This window comes from Anguilla rostrata, chromosome 2, assembly GCF_018555375.3.
Source record: "Anguilla rostrata isolate EN2019 chromosome 2, ASM1855537v3, whole genome shotgun sequence".
Classification (NCBI taxonomy): domain Eukaryota; kingdom Metazoa; phylum Chordata; class Actinopteri; order Anguilliformes; family Anguillidae; genus Anguilla; species Anguilla rostrata.
The window spans coordinates 62,850,847-62,868,486 of NC_057934.1; the positions used below are offsets into that span (position 1 = coordinate 62,850,847).

At 48.3% G+C, this 17,640-nt stretch overlaps 1 protein-coding gene across 2 annotated transcripts in view; it reads left to right on the plus strand.

The window, feature by feature from the left end:
* Nucleotides 1–8,209: 8,209 nt before the first annotated feature.
* Nucleotides 8,210–17,640, plus strand: part of LOC135248784 (voltage-dependent T-type calcium channel subunit alpha-1I-like) — a 98,247-nt gene continuing 88,816 nt past the window's right edge. The window contains exons 1-2 of one of the 2 annotated variants that reach the window (XM_064323713.1): nt 8,210–8,317; nt 12,926–13,059. In XM_064323713.1, the coding sequence (XP_064179783.1) occupies nt 8,225–8,317; nt 12,926–13,059 (227 nt within the window). In that variant the 5' untranslated portion in view covers nt 8,210–8,224. The remainder of the gene's footprint in view (nt 8,318–12,925; nt 13,060–17,640) is intronic. The other variant, XM_064323712.1, reaches the window with a different exon arrangement.

Genomic DNA, 17,640 nt, shown 5'->3' on the forward strand with positions numbered 1-17,640 from the left:
TTTTGAAGCGCGGCGGGTCGCCGTGGCGCGCTGACCTTGTCTCTGACAAGGCAGAGGGGCAACCGAGGGTGCGGGGGCTCCACCGTGCCCCCTTGTCCTACGCTGTCCTCTTGCCACCCACCCCCCCACCCCGCCCCCCTCCGCGCCCCCCTCTCTCGCTCCCTCTCTACCCCAGCCGAGAGTGCTGACAGGTGAGTTAGATTGCTGTCTCCACACCGCTCTGCTTACGCCAGCACGCCTCGGAGCCTGACGCTCGGGGTCAGGAGGTGAGAAAGGGGGGCCGGGCTCTGCGTCACGTGCCACCTGTCACTCAGCGGGGTCCCCTGTGCGCTCCTCGCTGGATCTTTAGGCGATCAAATGTGCAGAGGGACACAGAACACACAAAAAATAATACAAGGGCCCCCATATGATTTACACACCCATAGGGCAGCTTTATGTACAGTAGCAGCCCTTACTCTGCATCTTTAGGAATAGCGTACGGTGCGCCTGAGAATGTGATCTGTCTATTCACGTCTCGTCACTGCTCATTATTGCACTTGTTCAGCAGCTATTGGTTTATCATCACCAGAATATGTTTGAAATGTGGTTTAATCTGCATCTCTTACTGATACCACTGAACTACATTGTGTTACATTACATCACAAGTTTTATTACATCACACCAAATAATCTCCATTCTAAAGGCCACTGTGACAAGAAAACCTCTTCTACATGAACATGGTATATTCCCCAATGGTTGGATCATTTTCATACATTTCCACAAAAGCCTCCCCATGAACTCCTATCCTCCTCTTTCTCTATTACAATTCGCAAATGGCCACAGAGGCTCTGGCTTGTCATGCCAAACGCTGCCGTAACGTACCTTGCAATTCCACACAGTTGGTGTTTTCTAATAACACCACAGATTCAGGTTTATTTCACCTTTTCCCTTATTGAAAGCGTGGTATTAGAAAAAAGAGGCAGAAACAGTGAAGGGCCTCATTTTGGGATATGTGTCTATGCCAGACGACTAATGAAACCCGGCATCCACAGTCACCTTAAAAGAGAGATATTTAACCCCTTCACTCGCCGGACTATCTGTAATAATCAATCTGTTACTGTGGAGAATGCATCGGCAGAAGTCTTGTCTTCCTGGAATGATAAAGCACAGAGGACTTTAGTATGACAGGATGTAACTCATTCCAGATTCATCTGGCCTCTCTCTTGCAGTCAGGATTACTTGATGAAATGAAAGGGGAGATTTGGTGAATGACTGAACGGCTGGAGGCCTCCAGTCGGCCTGGGAAAAGAAATTTCCCTTTGCAATATGGACCAAAGGTCCAGAAAGTGAAAAAAAGAAATCTGTCTGCATTCGTAAATTAGCTCAATTATATCTCCAATCTTAATGGGACACCTGGGTTTTTGCAGGTGCTTTTAAGGAGACAGTCTGAATACTGTGAATTGCAATCAATTTGCTGTCATTAAGTGCCTAAATTTAAAATGCGCTCATCAGCCCTGGTAGAGTTTTTAAATTTCTGGGAAGTTGTGCTTTTAGTTTTTTCAGTTTGTGTAAGTGCGCCCGTGTGTGTGTGTGTGTGTGTGTGTGTGTCTGTCTGTGTGTGTGTGTGTGTGTGAGACAGAGAGAGAGAGAGAGAGAGAGAGAAGCAAAGAGGGAAAGAGTGACAGAGAGAGAGAGAGAGATTCACAGAGATGGAGAGGTGGCATGTGCAGTATGAACATTGTTACATACACTATCACCTCTAACGAGATCGGATTTCAAAACCAAAGCCTTCCAGGGTTGGACTCATTTTGAGTTAACCAGTAAAAAAAAAAAATTGATGCAGACCGCCACACCAATGGCACAAATTCAACACTTCTCTTCCTGTCCAGGTCTCACAGCAAGAGACCCAAGCAGTGGCAGGCTACACACAACAGCATGGACACAACTCACTGCTCTGTACAAGAGATTCAGCATTTTAGAACTTTTTCACCTATCAACTGCTCTTCCCCAGGATTCTCCTTCTCCATGTAATACTTGTGACATTGTGATATTGTTGCTTTGACCTCATAATGTACAAACCTAGGGCTTATTCCATCACTCATCAGAACCCATTTTTCACTTTGGCGAGAAGTGAGTGTTGTCCTTTTGGACTGACATTGTGCAACAGGAATTCACACCCACCACTGCAGTGTTTCTTTGAATGATGTGCAGAGTGCTTGTGGTGCCCGGGGGTGGATTAATAGCCTCACAAGCTGCTCGTGTAACACGGGCCAAAGGTCAATCCACTTTGGAGTCACCGACCGCCTGCAGTGAAACCTCTCTCTCTCTCTCTCTCTCGATCGCTCTCTGACGCTGATGCACGCTGCCACCGAGGTTTCCCTCTGCTGTTCTTTCTCCCTCCCTCTCCTTCTCTGTCTCACGTACATTCCCCCCTCTCTCTCCCTCCTCTCTCACACACACACACACACACACACCCGCTCCTTCTTTCCCTTCCCTCTCCCTCTCTCGCTCGCCTCCCACCTCCTCCCCGCAGTTGTGCGTCTTCTCAATGAGAGGGTAATACCCCTCTTAGCCGACAATCCCTCATAATTCCGTCGATGGCATCCCCCCTAATTAAATATTCTTATTGGCCTCACGTTTGGTAAATGAGACAGTGGGCGATCTGCCGGGACTGTCACTTCCCCCATTGGGCCAGTGATTAAGTGTTTCCAGGGGCCCCAAGTGACGGGGGCCTTCAAAAAATGGCGCTGTAATTGTGCAGGGATGGGGTGGCCTGGGGTTGTGGGGCCCATTGTGAGGCAGGGGGGCTCAAAATTCCTGGTGGCGCCCCCACCTGTATCGCTGTGATTATAACTGTTTTTCGGCACAATGCCGGATTTAAGCACTTGTGAGTGTCAATTAACAAGCTGATCCATTAATTATTCCTACAGGACTCTTTTAATCATTTTAAGCTATTAGAGCAGCAGCAGTGGTGTTTATCTCCTTTGCTGTCTGTATAGCTCAAGAGACCATCGTGTGCAAGAAAAGATTAAGCTTTGGGCCTTTTATTTTACAAATCCTGACGCGGTAATGACAGAGGGGAGAGAGATGTTGCCGAGATTAATTTCATTAAAAGCGTGTCCTCTTATAGTAGAGCATTTTTGATTGGGGTACACAGGACAATGGGGCTATTATGGCAATGAACAATTCTGAGTATGTGTTTTTTTCTTTCGCTTTCTGTCGAGCATTCACTGTGGAAAGAAAGAAAGGTTCCTTCTGGGCAATTTCACTAATTGACTCATTTTTCAAAAAAAGAAAATAAATTGTTTTGAAGAGTTTGCACATTTGAGGCGGGCAGCGAAACTACATCTGAAGGCAGTCTCACACTGCCTGATGCAGTACTTCAAACAGGCAGTAATGACAGTGTAATGACAATCACTCATCTTGCTGCTGATTATCATGAGAATCAGGCATTATTGCAGATAATACAGTGTTTCAGATTTAATTGACTGGAATACCCAGCGTCTGGTGAGAACTGCAAAGCCCCATGGTCTTTGTTCCAATGATAGCTAGTCATACACCTAATCTGAAAACTATAAAATCCTCTCAACAGGATTGTTAGAGAAAAAAAAAACACCATATTTTCCTAGGTTTATGAATGATTTAATGAAAATTATTTTTGCAGGCCATTATCCTCCTCTGGCTCTCGACTCATGAATACTGCAATATCGCATTTAATATTTTGTAGCACTGCTCTGTGTGACACTTGCTATTGCAATCTTCCGTGGCGGATTTTCGACTGGAAATCCTCTCCTTTAGTTCACACCAGGCATCCTTTTCCTGTGTCGCTAATATCAGCTTGCATGTTTAGCAAGGTTTTGCCGGAGGCGCAGCTGAAATTTCGTCGTCCAATAAAAGTAGAAGCTGCATTTCGAAACCTTCTCTCCCCTTTCGTTCTCAGAGAGGGGGAAAAAAATTCTGAACGTCTTACATGTAAAAATACATTACACACACAGTGTAATTCACTGAAGTTCAGGCTTTTGCAATCCATGCTTGGCTGTTGGCTGGGTAATCATCCCTGTGGCCTCAGTGGCTCCTCCCTGGTCCTCCTCCAGCGAGGGTACCCTATGAGCTCACAGCTGGGGTGTCAGGGACGGTGTCACTGAAAGGTGAGACGCGGCGGTGTTAGCGGGTTTAGCGTTTACCTCGCGCTTCCCCCCCCCCTAATGAGCCGTCGCTCCCACAGAGCGGGGAGGCGGGCTGGGAGCGCCGGAGGCCTCCTGACGGCGAGGTCTCCGGAGCGAAACGGCCGAGATTACATCTGCGCCGAGTCTGCGATCCGGCCTCGACGGCCGCGGAGATCTGGGGGGCGAGGGGGGGTGGGGGTAACCCCTCATCAGGAAACAGGAAGCGGTGACCTCGTTGCAGCTCGAGCCCCCAGCGGGACCCAGGGAACTCGCGTGGGGGGGGGGCGTCGCGTCTCGAAAGCTGCGGAGAAGCACGTCGGTAGTCAGCCGGTTGCTGGGGCAGGATTACAGGCTGGAAGCCCCGGGCTGGAATCAGGGTCCCTGGAGAACTGCAGCACGCCCTCAATATTGAGATCGCAATGATTACTTGTCAGACGGTGTCACAAAATTGACTGGATTTTAAATATGACAAATGGAAGTGATGGGGGTGGGTGAAGAGCTGCTGAGTCTGATTCACTTTGCCTGGCAGCTTTTACAATCCGGCAAAGCTGCTAGATGACTCACTGTGGTCCTTCAAGTTCCCACGACACGTTACACACGTGTAGGGGACTCCCTGGTGTCCTGGCTAAATGCCCAACCTGGCTCCCGCAGCCCACCACCTAACCCCCCCCCCCCCCTTAATGACTCACTGTGGTCCTTCAAGACCCCACAACACGTTACGCACGTGTAGGGGACTCCCTGGTGTCCTGCCAAACCTGACTCTCTCAGCCTCCCGCCTAATCATCCCCCGGCTTCATTTTAAAAAATTGTTCTCTCTCTCTCCACCTCTGCTGATGTGTTCTGGCACAACATGGCTGCCGTGCATCACCCAGGTGAGTGCTACACGTTGGTGATGGTTGAGAAGAGTCTTCCCCCCCATTACTGTAAAATACTTTTGAGAAAAAAGTGCTATATAAACGTAAACCATTATTATTATTATTATTATTATTATTATTATTATTGGCAGAGAAGATCACTGGAATCCAGATCCTCAAGTTCATAAACCCCTTGAGATGGGGCTGGTGTGGGCAGAGCCTTAACAGACATGTTCATTATTATTATAATATTATTAAACACATGCAGCTCCAGGCAAACATGTCCTGTCCTTTAAAAATAGCTGTGCTACCTGACTCCTGGCCTCCTCAAGTATTAATTCCCTGCTGAAAAATCCAGCTAAGACCAGCTGGGATTCTAAGATGGTTTTAGCTGTGTTTTTGACACTTCTAGCCGAGTATAGCTGGTCTATTGCTGGTCATAGCTGGTCTGTGGCTAGTTGAATCTAGTTAAAGCTAGTTAAGCTGATAGAGTAAGCTGGTGGCCCAACTGGTGGACCAGCTGACTATAGGATGCTCCCGCTGGTTAAACTGCTGGTCAGCCTGCTAAAACCAGCTAGAGGTGCTGAAAACACAGCTTTAACTTGACCAGCTTAGGCTAGTTTAGGCTGGAATTTTCAGCAGGGTAATGAGACAAATGTAATGAGCTTGTCACAACATCAACGTAACCCAATTTTCTTCTGACCCTTCGTAAACTGAAATTATAAAACAGCCACATACCCAGATGGATTTGACTGGTTGGGGGCATGGAGTGGAATGAGCAGCTTTGACAGACATCCGACTCACGAGCCCTGCTTTCAAGTCTATGCATGTCTTGACATTATATTAAGAAGACCCATGCTGCGTTTAAAATCACATTACATGATTGATGAAAGCACTTATATGACGCATTTATATTCATGCACACGCACACTGATCTGAACACGGGGATAAGCACATGGCTGTTGTACCTTTAGAGGGCTGGGCCGGGTCGCATCTTATGCATTGTTGGTGGCATGATGTATTCCCATTTTAGCGCCACTTAAATCAGGATAAATAATGCCCCCTTGGTTTGCGGTGACATTTGACAGATCTCTTGGGGGCTCTGATACTGATGCAGTGATGGCACCTGCGCTCTGCTTTCCAAATGGAAGCCACTCTGCGTTCTGAGGAAAGAGCCGCGGTGACAAGGGGATCCTCAGAACGTGGTTATCCCCACCACCGCTGTCGTCTCACATTCCCAGGTGTGCAAATATGTGCGTTTGACTGCTGTTCAAACCGTCACATTCTCTGCCTGCTATGGGGAGGGGCCGGACCGCACGGGCTCCTGCCTCATGTGCCCTATACGGAGGAGCGCGGGGGGGTTTGCACAGGCTGTTCTGAAATTTAGAAAAGCGAAAGGGCTCTCAGAAGTGGTCCCGCGGCGCTCCTCCCGTCTGGGGCGCGGGGAACAGCTGTCTCAGCGCTGCGGCATAAACGCGCGCGCTAGGACATTTCCTTAAAACCTTTGAGGTTAATTCTGCGTTGGGGACTGTTAAATTCCTTTTTTATGTGTTTTATTGTAAGACATCGGTCAAAGCAAGTGCTTATTTATTTGTCCTGTCATGCTTGAGAACACCGACCGAAAGGTTTTTTTAAAAACGATTTTCTTTCGGAAAGCTTTGGCTAGCGCTACTTGTTTAGCCTGTCACGCCTTGCCTTGCGCTAACCCACTGAAAATGCCTTGTGGGCATTATGTAGAGTTCGGAACACATGGTTTAATTTGTTTTTGAAGGCCCCGATGGAACCTCTCCAACCAGGAAGGCTGTGAAATTCAATTTTTTGATTGACATCTGAGATTATCAATTTCAGCACTCAGCAAAAGCCACACTGTAAAGCAGCATTTGATTCGAGGTCAGTTATAAGGGATGATGGATCGTTAGCGTGTGAGTTGTTCTCTGAATTGAAGCCAGCATTGAAACAGCTGGGCTTGTTTGCAGAATGATGGTGGCCTACTGACCGGTGTGTCTGCCCTTTTGACACGAAAAGCCAGACTCTGTGACCCGTCTGACCAGAGATCAAACCAGATGCAGCAAGGCCTGTCTCCTCTCTCTGAGTATTCAAAGATACATGTTACTGATTTATTGGGGGTGAATTACAGATTTTTTTGCTGCATCGTACAGAAGCATGTATCCACAGAGTAGACCTGTTTCCTTCAGGAATTTGTAGTTAAGAAACGTAACTGAGGATTATAGGGTCATTGCTGCAGGTGTTTCAACAACATTCAGCATTCAAGGTTTTAAGCAGAACGACAAGACAAAGAGCGTTCTGATGTGAATTACTTCTTGTATGCAAAAGAGTCGGAGCTCAGTCATTCTGACCTCTGGTAATGTTTGTGGTGTGTGACATACTGGGATTGTACCAGTCGATGCTGGGCAAGGACACACTTGTGGCTGTGTCGTAAACAGGCAAAAAAAAAAAAAGGTTATAGAGTTTTCTGATCCTCTTGTTAATACAGTTTCAAAAGCACACAAGATTCTTTCTGTCATACAAGATGTACAAAAAAAAACAAAATTTCCCCGAACAAGTTGCTTGTTAGCAGAGCGATTGCTAATTATGCACAAAACAACCCCGCTGTTGACAGGACACTTTGATCTTTTTTTTCTAACGAGGTTGTTTGTTGTCGCAGTTGACAAGGGCCAAAGTCTCCTGCGATTGATAATTTTGCGATACTTTGACACGTAAAAGAAAAAAAAAGGGACGGCGCTGTCGACTGAAGCGGTTGCTCACGGTTCCTCTTTGATGTTGCGGTGTTTTGACAGCCCTTTGGAAGCTCTGATTAGTCGGTGCAGGGCCCTGAAAGTGTACAGCTCTTGTGATGGTGTTGGTGGGTGGTGGTGGTGGGTGGTGGTGGTGTGCTGGGTGGTGGTGGGTGGTGGTGGTGGTGGTGGGTGGTGGTGTCGCGTGTGGTGGTGGTGGTGGTGGTGGTGGTGGTGGTGGTGGTGGTGGTGGTGATGGTGGTGGTGGTGGTGGTGGTGGTGGTGGTGGTGGTGGTGGTGTGGTGGTGGTGTGGGTGGTGGTTGGTGGTGGTGGTGGTGGTGGTGGGTGGTGGGTGGTGGGTGGTGGTGGTGGTGGTGGTGGTTGTGGTGGGTGGTGGTGGTGGTTCGCCCGAGCTGCTCCGCTCCCCCTGTGCTTCCGTGTCGCGCTTTCCTTGACCGCTTCCCTCCCACGTGGTTCGAGCGCGTCAGCATGATGGTGATCCTGCTCAACTGCGTGACCCTGGGCATGTACCAGCCCTGTGAGAACATCGACTGCTCCTCCGACCGCTGCCAGATCTTACAGGTGAGTTCACACGCCGAGGGGCTGTGGGGCCCGTACGCTGTGTCTCTCCCCTCCTCCTCCTCTGATTCTCACTCCCAATTCACTCCTCCTTTCCTCTGCCCCTCCCCACCTCTTCCCTCCTCAGGCATGTTTCTCACCTGTTACCTCTCTCTCTCTCTTCTCCTCTATGACCTGAAAAAACCCCATGTTGTATCGATGCAGGGACTTTGAAAGTCAGAAGAAAGGGCTCTCAGAAATGGTCCCGCGGCGCTCCTCCCGTCTGGGGCGCGGGGAACAGCTGTCTCAGCGCTGCGGCATAAACGCGCGCGCTAGGACATTTCCTTAAAACCTTTGAGGTTAATTCTGCGTCGGGGACTGTTAAATTCCTTTTTTATGTGTTTTATTGTAAGACATCGGTCAAAGCAAGTGCTTATTTATTTGTCCTGTCATGCTTGAGAACACCGACTGAAAGGTTTTTTTAAAAACGATTTTCTTTCGGAAGGCTTTGGCTAGCGCTACTGTTTAGCCTGTGCTTGCCTTGCGCTAACCCACTGAAAATGCCTTGTGGGCATTATGTAGAGTTCGGAACACATGGTTTAATTTGTTTTTGAAGGCCCCGATGGAACCTCTCCAACCAGGAAGGCTGTGAAATTCAATTTTTTGATTGACATCTGAGATTATCAATTTCAGCACCCAGCAAAAGCCACACTGTAAAGCAGCATTTGATTCGAGGTCAGTTATAAGGGATGATGGATCGTTAGCGTACTAGTTGTTCTCTGAATTGAAGCCAGCATTGGAACAACTGGGCTTGTTTGCAGAATGATGATGGCCTACTGACCGGTGTGTCCGCCCTTTAGACACGGAAAGCCAGAATCACATCTTTCACCACACTGAACCCTTTCAAGACCACACATCTGCAGACTCTGTGACCCGTCTGACCAGAGATCAAACCAGATGCAGCAAGGCCTGTCTCCTCTCTCTCTGAGTATTCAAAGATACATGTTACTGATTTATTGGGGTGAATTACAGATTTTTTTGCTGCATCGTACAGAAGCATGTATCCACAGAGTAGACCTCCCCACCTCTTCCCTCCTCAGGCATGTTTCTCACCTGTTACCTCTCTCTCTCTCTCTTCTCCTCTATGACCTGAAAAAACCCCATGTTGTATTGATGCAGGGATTTTGAAAGTCAGAAGTACTCTCTCACTCTCTGTCTCTATTTCTCTCCCCCCTCTCTCTCACTCGCTCGTGCTCTGTCTCTCAGAACTGTTACACTGGACAGTGTTATTCTGAACTGTAATTAGCAATCACAATCTAATATGTCAGTCAAAGGCATGTGGAGCTAGACATGAACCCAATTTACAAAGGTGTGTTCTCATGGGACCCTGTTCTTCATTCTCCTCAGTAGGGTTTTATCTTCTTCACGTTTGGTTTTACTTTCACGGAATTTAGCCACTCCGTTCATGCCAAAAGTTCACCAGTCCATATTTTTCCAATAAAGGACCTCCATCTCTGGGGTGCTCAGAGACAGGTTTTTTTTTTTAGCCGTTTGTTTACTCAGTCAAGAAACACGCTCACAGCGACAGCAGTTGTTTGCAGCCAGGCTAGGGTGCAGTCCATTCTAGGCACTTCAAAGGCAAACATACTAATCCAATGAATAATCTCTCCAGCGAGGCGCTTTGCTCCTGAGGATTTTCATTTGCACTACCGCTGGTCTTCAGAGGCTCACTTCACCACAAGATCACATGATGCAATAGATCAGTCCAGTCCCACAAAAAAACCTGTTCTTCACCACTCGTCTTGTAGGCAAGCCTGTCCATGTCCAGCGTTGTGGCTTTAATATTTCTCCTTCTGTCAAAGTGTGTGTGTGTGTGTGTGTTTGTGGGTTTGTGTGTGTGTTTCAACCTTGTCTTCTGTTTCTCAATGTAATGTCATTGCAATCACTCACTTGTACACATAACCAGAAATGCTTACAATAGTGGAGATCTCTCTCTCTCTCTCTCTCTCTCTGACATCCCATATTTTCTTGCGGGACTTCACTTGCTGTCACGTTCTCAGCTCGTTAGCCGTCTTTGTCACAGCGGTTGCTGGTGTGCGCATTCGCCTAAAGCGCGGCTCCATGTGCCCTATGACAGCCCCCCCTGCAGAGGAGTGGGGGGGCGGGGGCGGGGGGGGGAGGGGCAGAGACCTTGGCCACCCCTGAGATTTACTCTCCTTCCCCTTAGGAGTCTTTATGCCACTCGTCTGTGTGCTTAATAATGCATTCCCCCATTTCTGCTCCCGTATATCTCTGCGCCCCCCCTCGCTCCCCCAACACGTCCTCTTTTCATTTATGCTGCATGTATTTCTCTCTCCTTCCCTCGGCCATACGCAAGGCAAAGGGACAAATGTTGCGGAGAACAAGACTAGCGATAATCTGCCAATGCATCAAGCCTAGTCCGGTCTTCCACCGGGCGACGGATCAATTTCCGACGCCTGAGTAAAGGTACCTTAAGTAAGAAGCAGCAGAGAACTTTTCGGCGATGTTCTTTATGTTTTTGCACTTGTTCAGCGAATGCTGAAACGGTTTTTTCGGCAGACGCACAGTCGTTCACCACGCCGATTTGCCGTACCGGGAAAAATTCAGCCTCTCCCGGCTTTGAAGACCGTGCTGAAGCCTCGGTGTGCCTGTCGACTTTTAAAATTTTTTTTCCAAAAATACGGCACCGACAATGGCGCAGAAGCTCTTTTTGAAAGCCTGCGAGAGGCGGCATTAAGATTCCTCTCGTAATGAGGCGCCGGCTCCCCTGCGCCGGAGCGAGCGCCGAGGCTCGTGAAATGTCGAAAGCGGAATAATTTACCGCCGCGCTTTGCCCCGCCGCTCGTCCCGCCGCGCGGACCTTTTACCGAAGCCACCGCCCGCTCGCTTCGCCGCTGCTCTCCCCCCCCCCCCTGCCCCTGCCTCCCGTTGCTATTTGAATGGGGAGGGGAGTGGGGGTGGGGGTGGGGGGGGGACGCGGTCCTTCTCGTCTGAGGCGCTGTGAGCAAATGCACAGGAGGTTAAATATAGACGCGGGTCAATGGTGGAAATGAATTAAACACAAGAGGAGGGATGGAGGGAAGGGGGGAAAGGAGCGGTGAGAAAAACGGAGGGAGAAGTGAGGAGGGGAGGTGGGGGTTAACCGCGAGGGACATTGCGCTTGCCGCCTGCTCGCATACTCACACCGCGTTCCTCATTTCACACGCCCTGCTTCGTCATGGCTGGCTCTGCACACGTGCAGATGCAGGCGGAATCCAGTGCCATGTTGAGAAGGAAATTAACGCTGTCATGCCCACCTGTTTCACACGCACATACACACACACACACACACACGCATACATACACACACACACACACACACACACATGCATACATACACACACACACACACACACACACACATACATACAAACCCACACACACACACATACATACAGACACACACACACACGCACACACACACACACACATACACACACACACACACACACGCATACATACACACACACACATACATGCATACATATACACACACCCGCATACATGCATACATACACACACACACACACACATACATACACACACACACATACATGCATACATATACACACACCCGCATACATGCATACATACACACACACACACACACACACATACATGCATACACACACACACACACACACACGTACATACAACGGTCGTGGAGTCATACAAGGACTCACACCATGCACTTCTACCATCTTGCTCATGCACTCGATTTTCCATTCGTGCTCTTCAAAATCTGAATTGTGCCAAATTGTGTCAGAGAACGGGCCGAAGGAATCGCGTCAGACGGAGTGCATTTTTTGAGAAGGAGGAACAAACAATTACCTGCGTTGTGCTTGATTAAACCAATATGCTCTACCGCTGCGCTACCCGTCATGCCAATTACTCTCCAAGAAGACAAAAAAATAAATAACGGAAAGAATTTTCAGATTAAATGGCGGCCCAGATCTCTGCGTGTTGGTGTAAATGAGTGACGGAGAGAACGCTTTGCGAACAGCAAAGCCACTGAGGGGGGCTACGTCCCGTAGCTCAGGTCTGATGTGCCTCCTAATTGCTCATTACAGTCGGAGCCGATCTTCGCAGCTTTCAATGAAGGGGCGATTGAAGTCTTCGACAGAACGAGAAGCTGCGAGTCTATTCGTTATGAGAAATAAACGGCCTGTTTACAGCCGATTCGCATGATGCAAGCTCGAGTTTTTGACTGTGTGCCCAATCAACTCTTCTCAATTACCAGTGTACTATTTAGTGAACAAAGTCGCGAGAGAAAGAGAGAGAGAGAGAGAGAGAGAGAGAGAGAGAGAGACTTTTAAGATAAAAAAATTTTTTTTTGTAATCACAAGCCATCTTATAAGACATGATAAGGTCTGATTGATTGATGTATTGAATTTTAGGGCATGCTCAAAGCAATGAGAGAACTGTGGCATGAATACTTTGATGCAATCAATGCCCTGTGCCCCAAAACTGATCGAACTTTGGCCCCAGACTCACATCAACAGAAGAAAATGAGGGGAATGTGAAGTGGGTGTACAGTGTTGTGTATTAATCTTTCTGCTCCTCTCTCTCCAGGCATTTGATGCTTTCATATACATCTTCTTTGCACTGGAGATGGTGGTTAAGATGTTGGCTTTGGGCATCTTTGGCCAGCGCTGCTACATGGGAGACACCTGGAACCGGCTGGACTTCTTCATTGTCATGGCAGGGTAAGGATCAGTCTCAGGGGACACTTGGTTACAAAAAAAAGACCCCCCACACATAATAGGTGAGGTCTCCTGATGCTTTGACTCAATGTCAAGATATGAAATGAAAAGAAGCAGAGACTGCTTTGTTTGTGGTGGTTCTCTACTGCCAGAGGCAGAAGCAGTGTGATATTACTGAATTAACCCTTTAAGGTGTAAGAGCACGCACATGTGATTAGAATGTTCTTAACTGAATGCTGGTAGCACAATCACTCCAGGTAATTGAAGGCAATGGAGTTCTAGAACACTAACTTAAAATAAAAAATAAAAAAAAACATTCCAAAAAACCTATTCTTCAAAAGGTTAATACAGTTGCCTCAAGAGTGCTCCTCCCTTTTACAAATTTTACTTGACGTGCACCTGTGTTATGATTAATGCCAGTGATGATTCCAAACTTAAAACAATCATTGCCCTCATCATCTTTGCCCTCCAGTGTTGATGCAAAGCTGCATATAGCATGTACAGCTAAACATTACATTCACTCAGCAGTTGCTTTTATCCAGAGAGAAGTCGTGAGTGGAGAACATCGGTGTTAGCCTCAGGAATAAAAAAGTGTGATATAACAGAGAAGGCATGAAGGCCATTTATAATCAATAAGTATAAAGTTAGCCAAACGAACCAGCGATTTGTACTGTATCATTCAACATGAACATATCAAATCGACTTTGAAAGCTCCACCAGGAGTCACCCGCTGCAAAATCCTGTTTTTTATGATATCTTTTTTTTACGTGACTGTGAAATTCAGATACCGAGTGATCTGTAAATCCAGTTTTATGAACGTTTTTTATGACAATGTTTTATGAAATACTTTATGAGCATGTGCATTGGCAAATAAATGAATGCACTGAAGAATAAGGTAATGAAAAGGCACTCTATTTCACATCTGTGTGCAGTTTTACTATGAGGGATGGCAGTAGACCCAGTGAACAGTTTTGCGGGGAAAGTCAGTGAAACTGCATCTAGGTCCAGGTGAAAACTGTTCATTTGGTTGACAAGTGGACATTTTCTGGCCAATTATGGCCATAGCCAGGCTACATCCTGATAAAAAACCGGAGTTAAACTGGGTTTAACCTTGTCTGTTTATGTCAAAACACCTCTCAACCTCGATTTCCACCACTCTTGATATCTAGATTCCGATTTTTTCTCACTGGGAATTGCCCATGGTCTCCAGGAAAGATAGCTAGTGCTTTGAACAGTACGAGCGCATACTGCGTACTCATTATCTCCAGTGAGCCCTGGGCTCCTGGCCCTGGCTGGAATGCTGGGAACCTCGGGTTTTCACGCGATGTGATGCGCGCCCTGCGTGTTTAAGGGCAGGGTCTCAGCACGCGGCCCCCGCCCTCCACGTTAATGGCCGTGTTGGGAATGGCAGTCTGGCGGCGGCGGCGCTGCTTCTGAAGCCTGAATGAACGCTGGCGCTTCTGGAGGCCGGGGCCCAGAGCACAGCAGGCGGTTCGCCGGAATAAAGGGAAGCGCCCCCAGGACCCCCCCCCCCCCCTTGCCGTATCTTCTCCACCTCCTTCCGCTTTAACCTGTGGCTCTGCGCTGGCCCCCGGGGGCCCGTATCACAGCGGAGAGCGCATTATGCACGCTCGAGCGGGCGCCCGCGGTCCTGTCGACCTCTAACCGCGCTCGCGGCCCGCGGCGTATTTCACACGCAGCAGGGCCTCGTGGGTATGCGAGTAACGTATACGTCCACCTGCGGTGAGGCGTGGAGGGGCAGGGGGGGGCGGAGAACACGCAGAGGCCTGCGGACGGCGGGCTGAGCTTCTTCTCGTCTTGGAGCGATAGCACTGGCTTGTGAGGGTCTGAATATTCTTTCATCTCTGCTTGTCTTGCTCTGGCGGGGGGACGAAGCTTTGTAGGCCGAACCCAAAACACGGGCTGGTTCATGGTGGAAACTCTCTACCAGAAGCTCTGATAAGTGTGGCTCCCATCCTGAATGGGATATGTGGCGGACAGGGACTGGCCTAACGCGGTGCTCAGATGAGCAGGAAAGATGGGGAAGGGGAAGCCAGTGGAGAGCAGCCACGGCACATCTGAGCTCAGAATGAGATTAGCTTGGCCTGGGTAGAGAGAATAGAGGGAATGGGACAGAGTGGAAAAGAAGGAAGGGAAAGAATGAGCTGTAAATAAATGTTATTTATTTATTAACTCCTTATTTATCTTTTTTCATGTTTTTGAAGGGTCAACAATGTGTGTGGTGGGGGGTATGTTTTCTGTGTTTGCGTGTCTGTGTGCGTGAGTGTGTGCATACGTGCATGTGTGTGTGCGTGTGTGCTACCTCGTTCTATACTGCTTTAGAGAAATATGGATTTTGTTCGAGTTAATTAACAGAACCATACACTTTTATAGTCTTATCTTGGCTGTGGCTTCAGCATTCTGTTCTAGGGAAAGCGTAGGGTAATTGCTTTTCTCTGTGTGATGAGGGCTGATCTGACCTTCCTGAACAACTGTGCGGTGTTTGCTTGGCCGGGGCGTGAGCAGAGCTGCTCCAATCAGGTGCAGGGTAGGGAACAGAAGAGTGGGAGGTGTGATGGAGCAGCAGTCGGACCCAGCAGTTAACCCAGCCACGAGGAGGTGCTTCAGTCACAGAGAGGACAGAGGAAGAGGGAGGTGAGCGTCACAGGAGTGGATTCACAGTGCAGCATGTGGAGTTTGGAACTACAGCAACAGCACAGCTATAGGCAATGCCAACCATGTCCATAACACACTTACAGCAGGAGACAGTGCCAGCCATCATCATGAAGGTCATGCAGACTTTTGGGTGACAATTGTCAGCAGTGTTGCCAAAATGCGCAACTGATGATACACAGAGCAGCTAGTGTGGGGAACGGGCAATCGGAAACTGAGTCATGCAGTAACTCAAACAAAATTTCCCTTTCTCTCTGATTATGAATGGTAATGTTAACCAGCAACAGTTGCTGCAACTGTTGCCCAAAAAGTTGCTTTGTGTGGCATCACCTTAACACACTTGCAACAATGCCAGCCATGCATACACGTACAGCAATAGAAAACGCCAACCATCTAAATAACGGACTTATATGGATACGGAATGTCTTTGATCTCTACAACAGACATTATGAACACTGTCAGCCATCTCCATAACAGACTTAAAGGAACAGACAACGGCAGCCATCTCCATAATGGACTTTAAGGAACAGACAAAGCCATCCATCTCCATAACACACATATCTTAATGTGCGTTGCCTCTGTGAGTTCACTGTGTGCAGAGGCATCACTACCTGCATCCGTTCGACAAAATGATCTGCACCTGTACTTGGGATAAGGGGATTTGGGGTGGAGGTGACGGGGGTGCCCATGGACTGTTTGTTGAGAAATGCATTAACAGGGTGCTTTACTGCATGCAACAAATTACCACTGTTTCTTTTTCTGTTTAATGCTGTCATCCTCCAGACAAATTTTTTAATATCATTTCTCCGCTTAGGGATGAAAACATATCTGTATGTAGGGCATTATCTGTGTATTCCTGAATAGGGTATTTGGGTTCAGCTTGGTCCCTGGCACATTTCCTTGCAGCTTTCACAGCAGCAGCAGCAGCATATGTGTGGATGTGTGGATGTGCGTGCACACTGCACAGGGCCCGCCTGTGTGTGTTTTTTTTTAGTCAGGCGTGGGAGTGAACAGCCTCAATCCCTCTCTCCTGTTGCGGTGGAGTCATTAAATTACTAATGGAAGTAACGTGTCCGGTGGCAGGAGAGGAAGAAGTGCCCTCCTAAATCAGGCGGTGACCGCCACCGTGGGGGGGTCAGCGCCTTCTGCCTCGGGGTGAAGATGGACGGCTGAGCGAGGGGACCGCCCTGCCATCTGTCACTGCGGCGTAGCGCGCATAACAAACGGCGCTGTGGTTAATCTCAGCGCTTCTTCAACCGCTGGTGTGCACGCCATAGCGCATTACGAACAGGCGCTGTTGTTTATCTCAGCGGTTCTTCAACTGCTGGTCTGTACGCCATAGCGCATTATGAACCCGCGAGGTTGCTTATCTCAGTGGTTCTTCAACTGCTGGTCTGTATAGCATAGCGCATAACAAACTGCGCTGCTGTTCATCTCAGCGATTCTTCAACCACTGGTATGCATGGCATAGCGCATTACAAACCGCACTGTTGTGTATCTCAGCGGTTCTCAAGAATCATACTCAGGTTAAGGGCTTAGAGATCAGGGCTCATACTCAGGTTAAGGGCTTAGAGATCAGGGCTCATACTCAGGTTAAGGGCTTAGAGATCAGGGCTCATACTCAGGTTAAGCACTCAAACTCTGGATTCATACTCAGGTTAAGGGCTTAGGGCTCATACTCAGGTTAAGGGGTCAGGGCTCATACTCAGGTTAAGGGCATAGTGCTCATACTCAGGTTAAGGGCTTAGTGATCATACTCAGGTTAAGGGCTCAGGGCTCATACTCAGGTTAAGGGCTCAGGGCTCATACTCAAATTAAGGGCTTAGGGCTCATACTCAGGTTAAGGGCTTAGGGCTCATACTCAGGTTAAGGGGTCAGGGCTCATACTCAGGTTAAGGGGTCAGGGCTCAT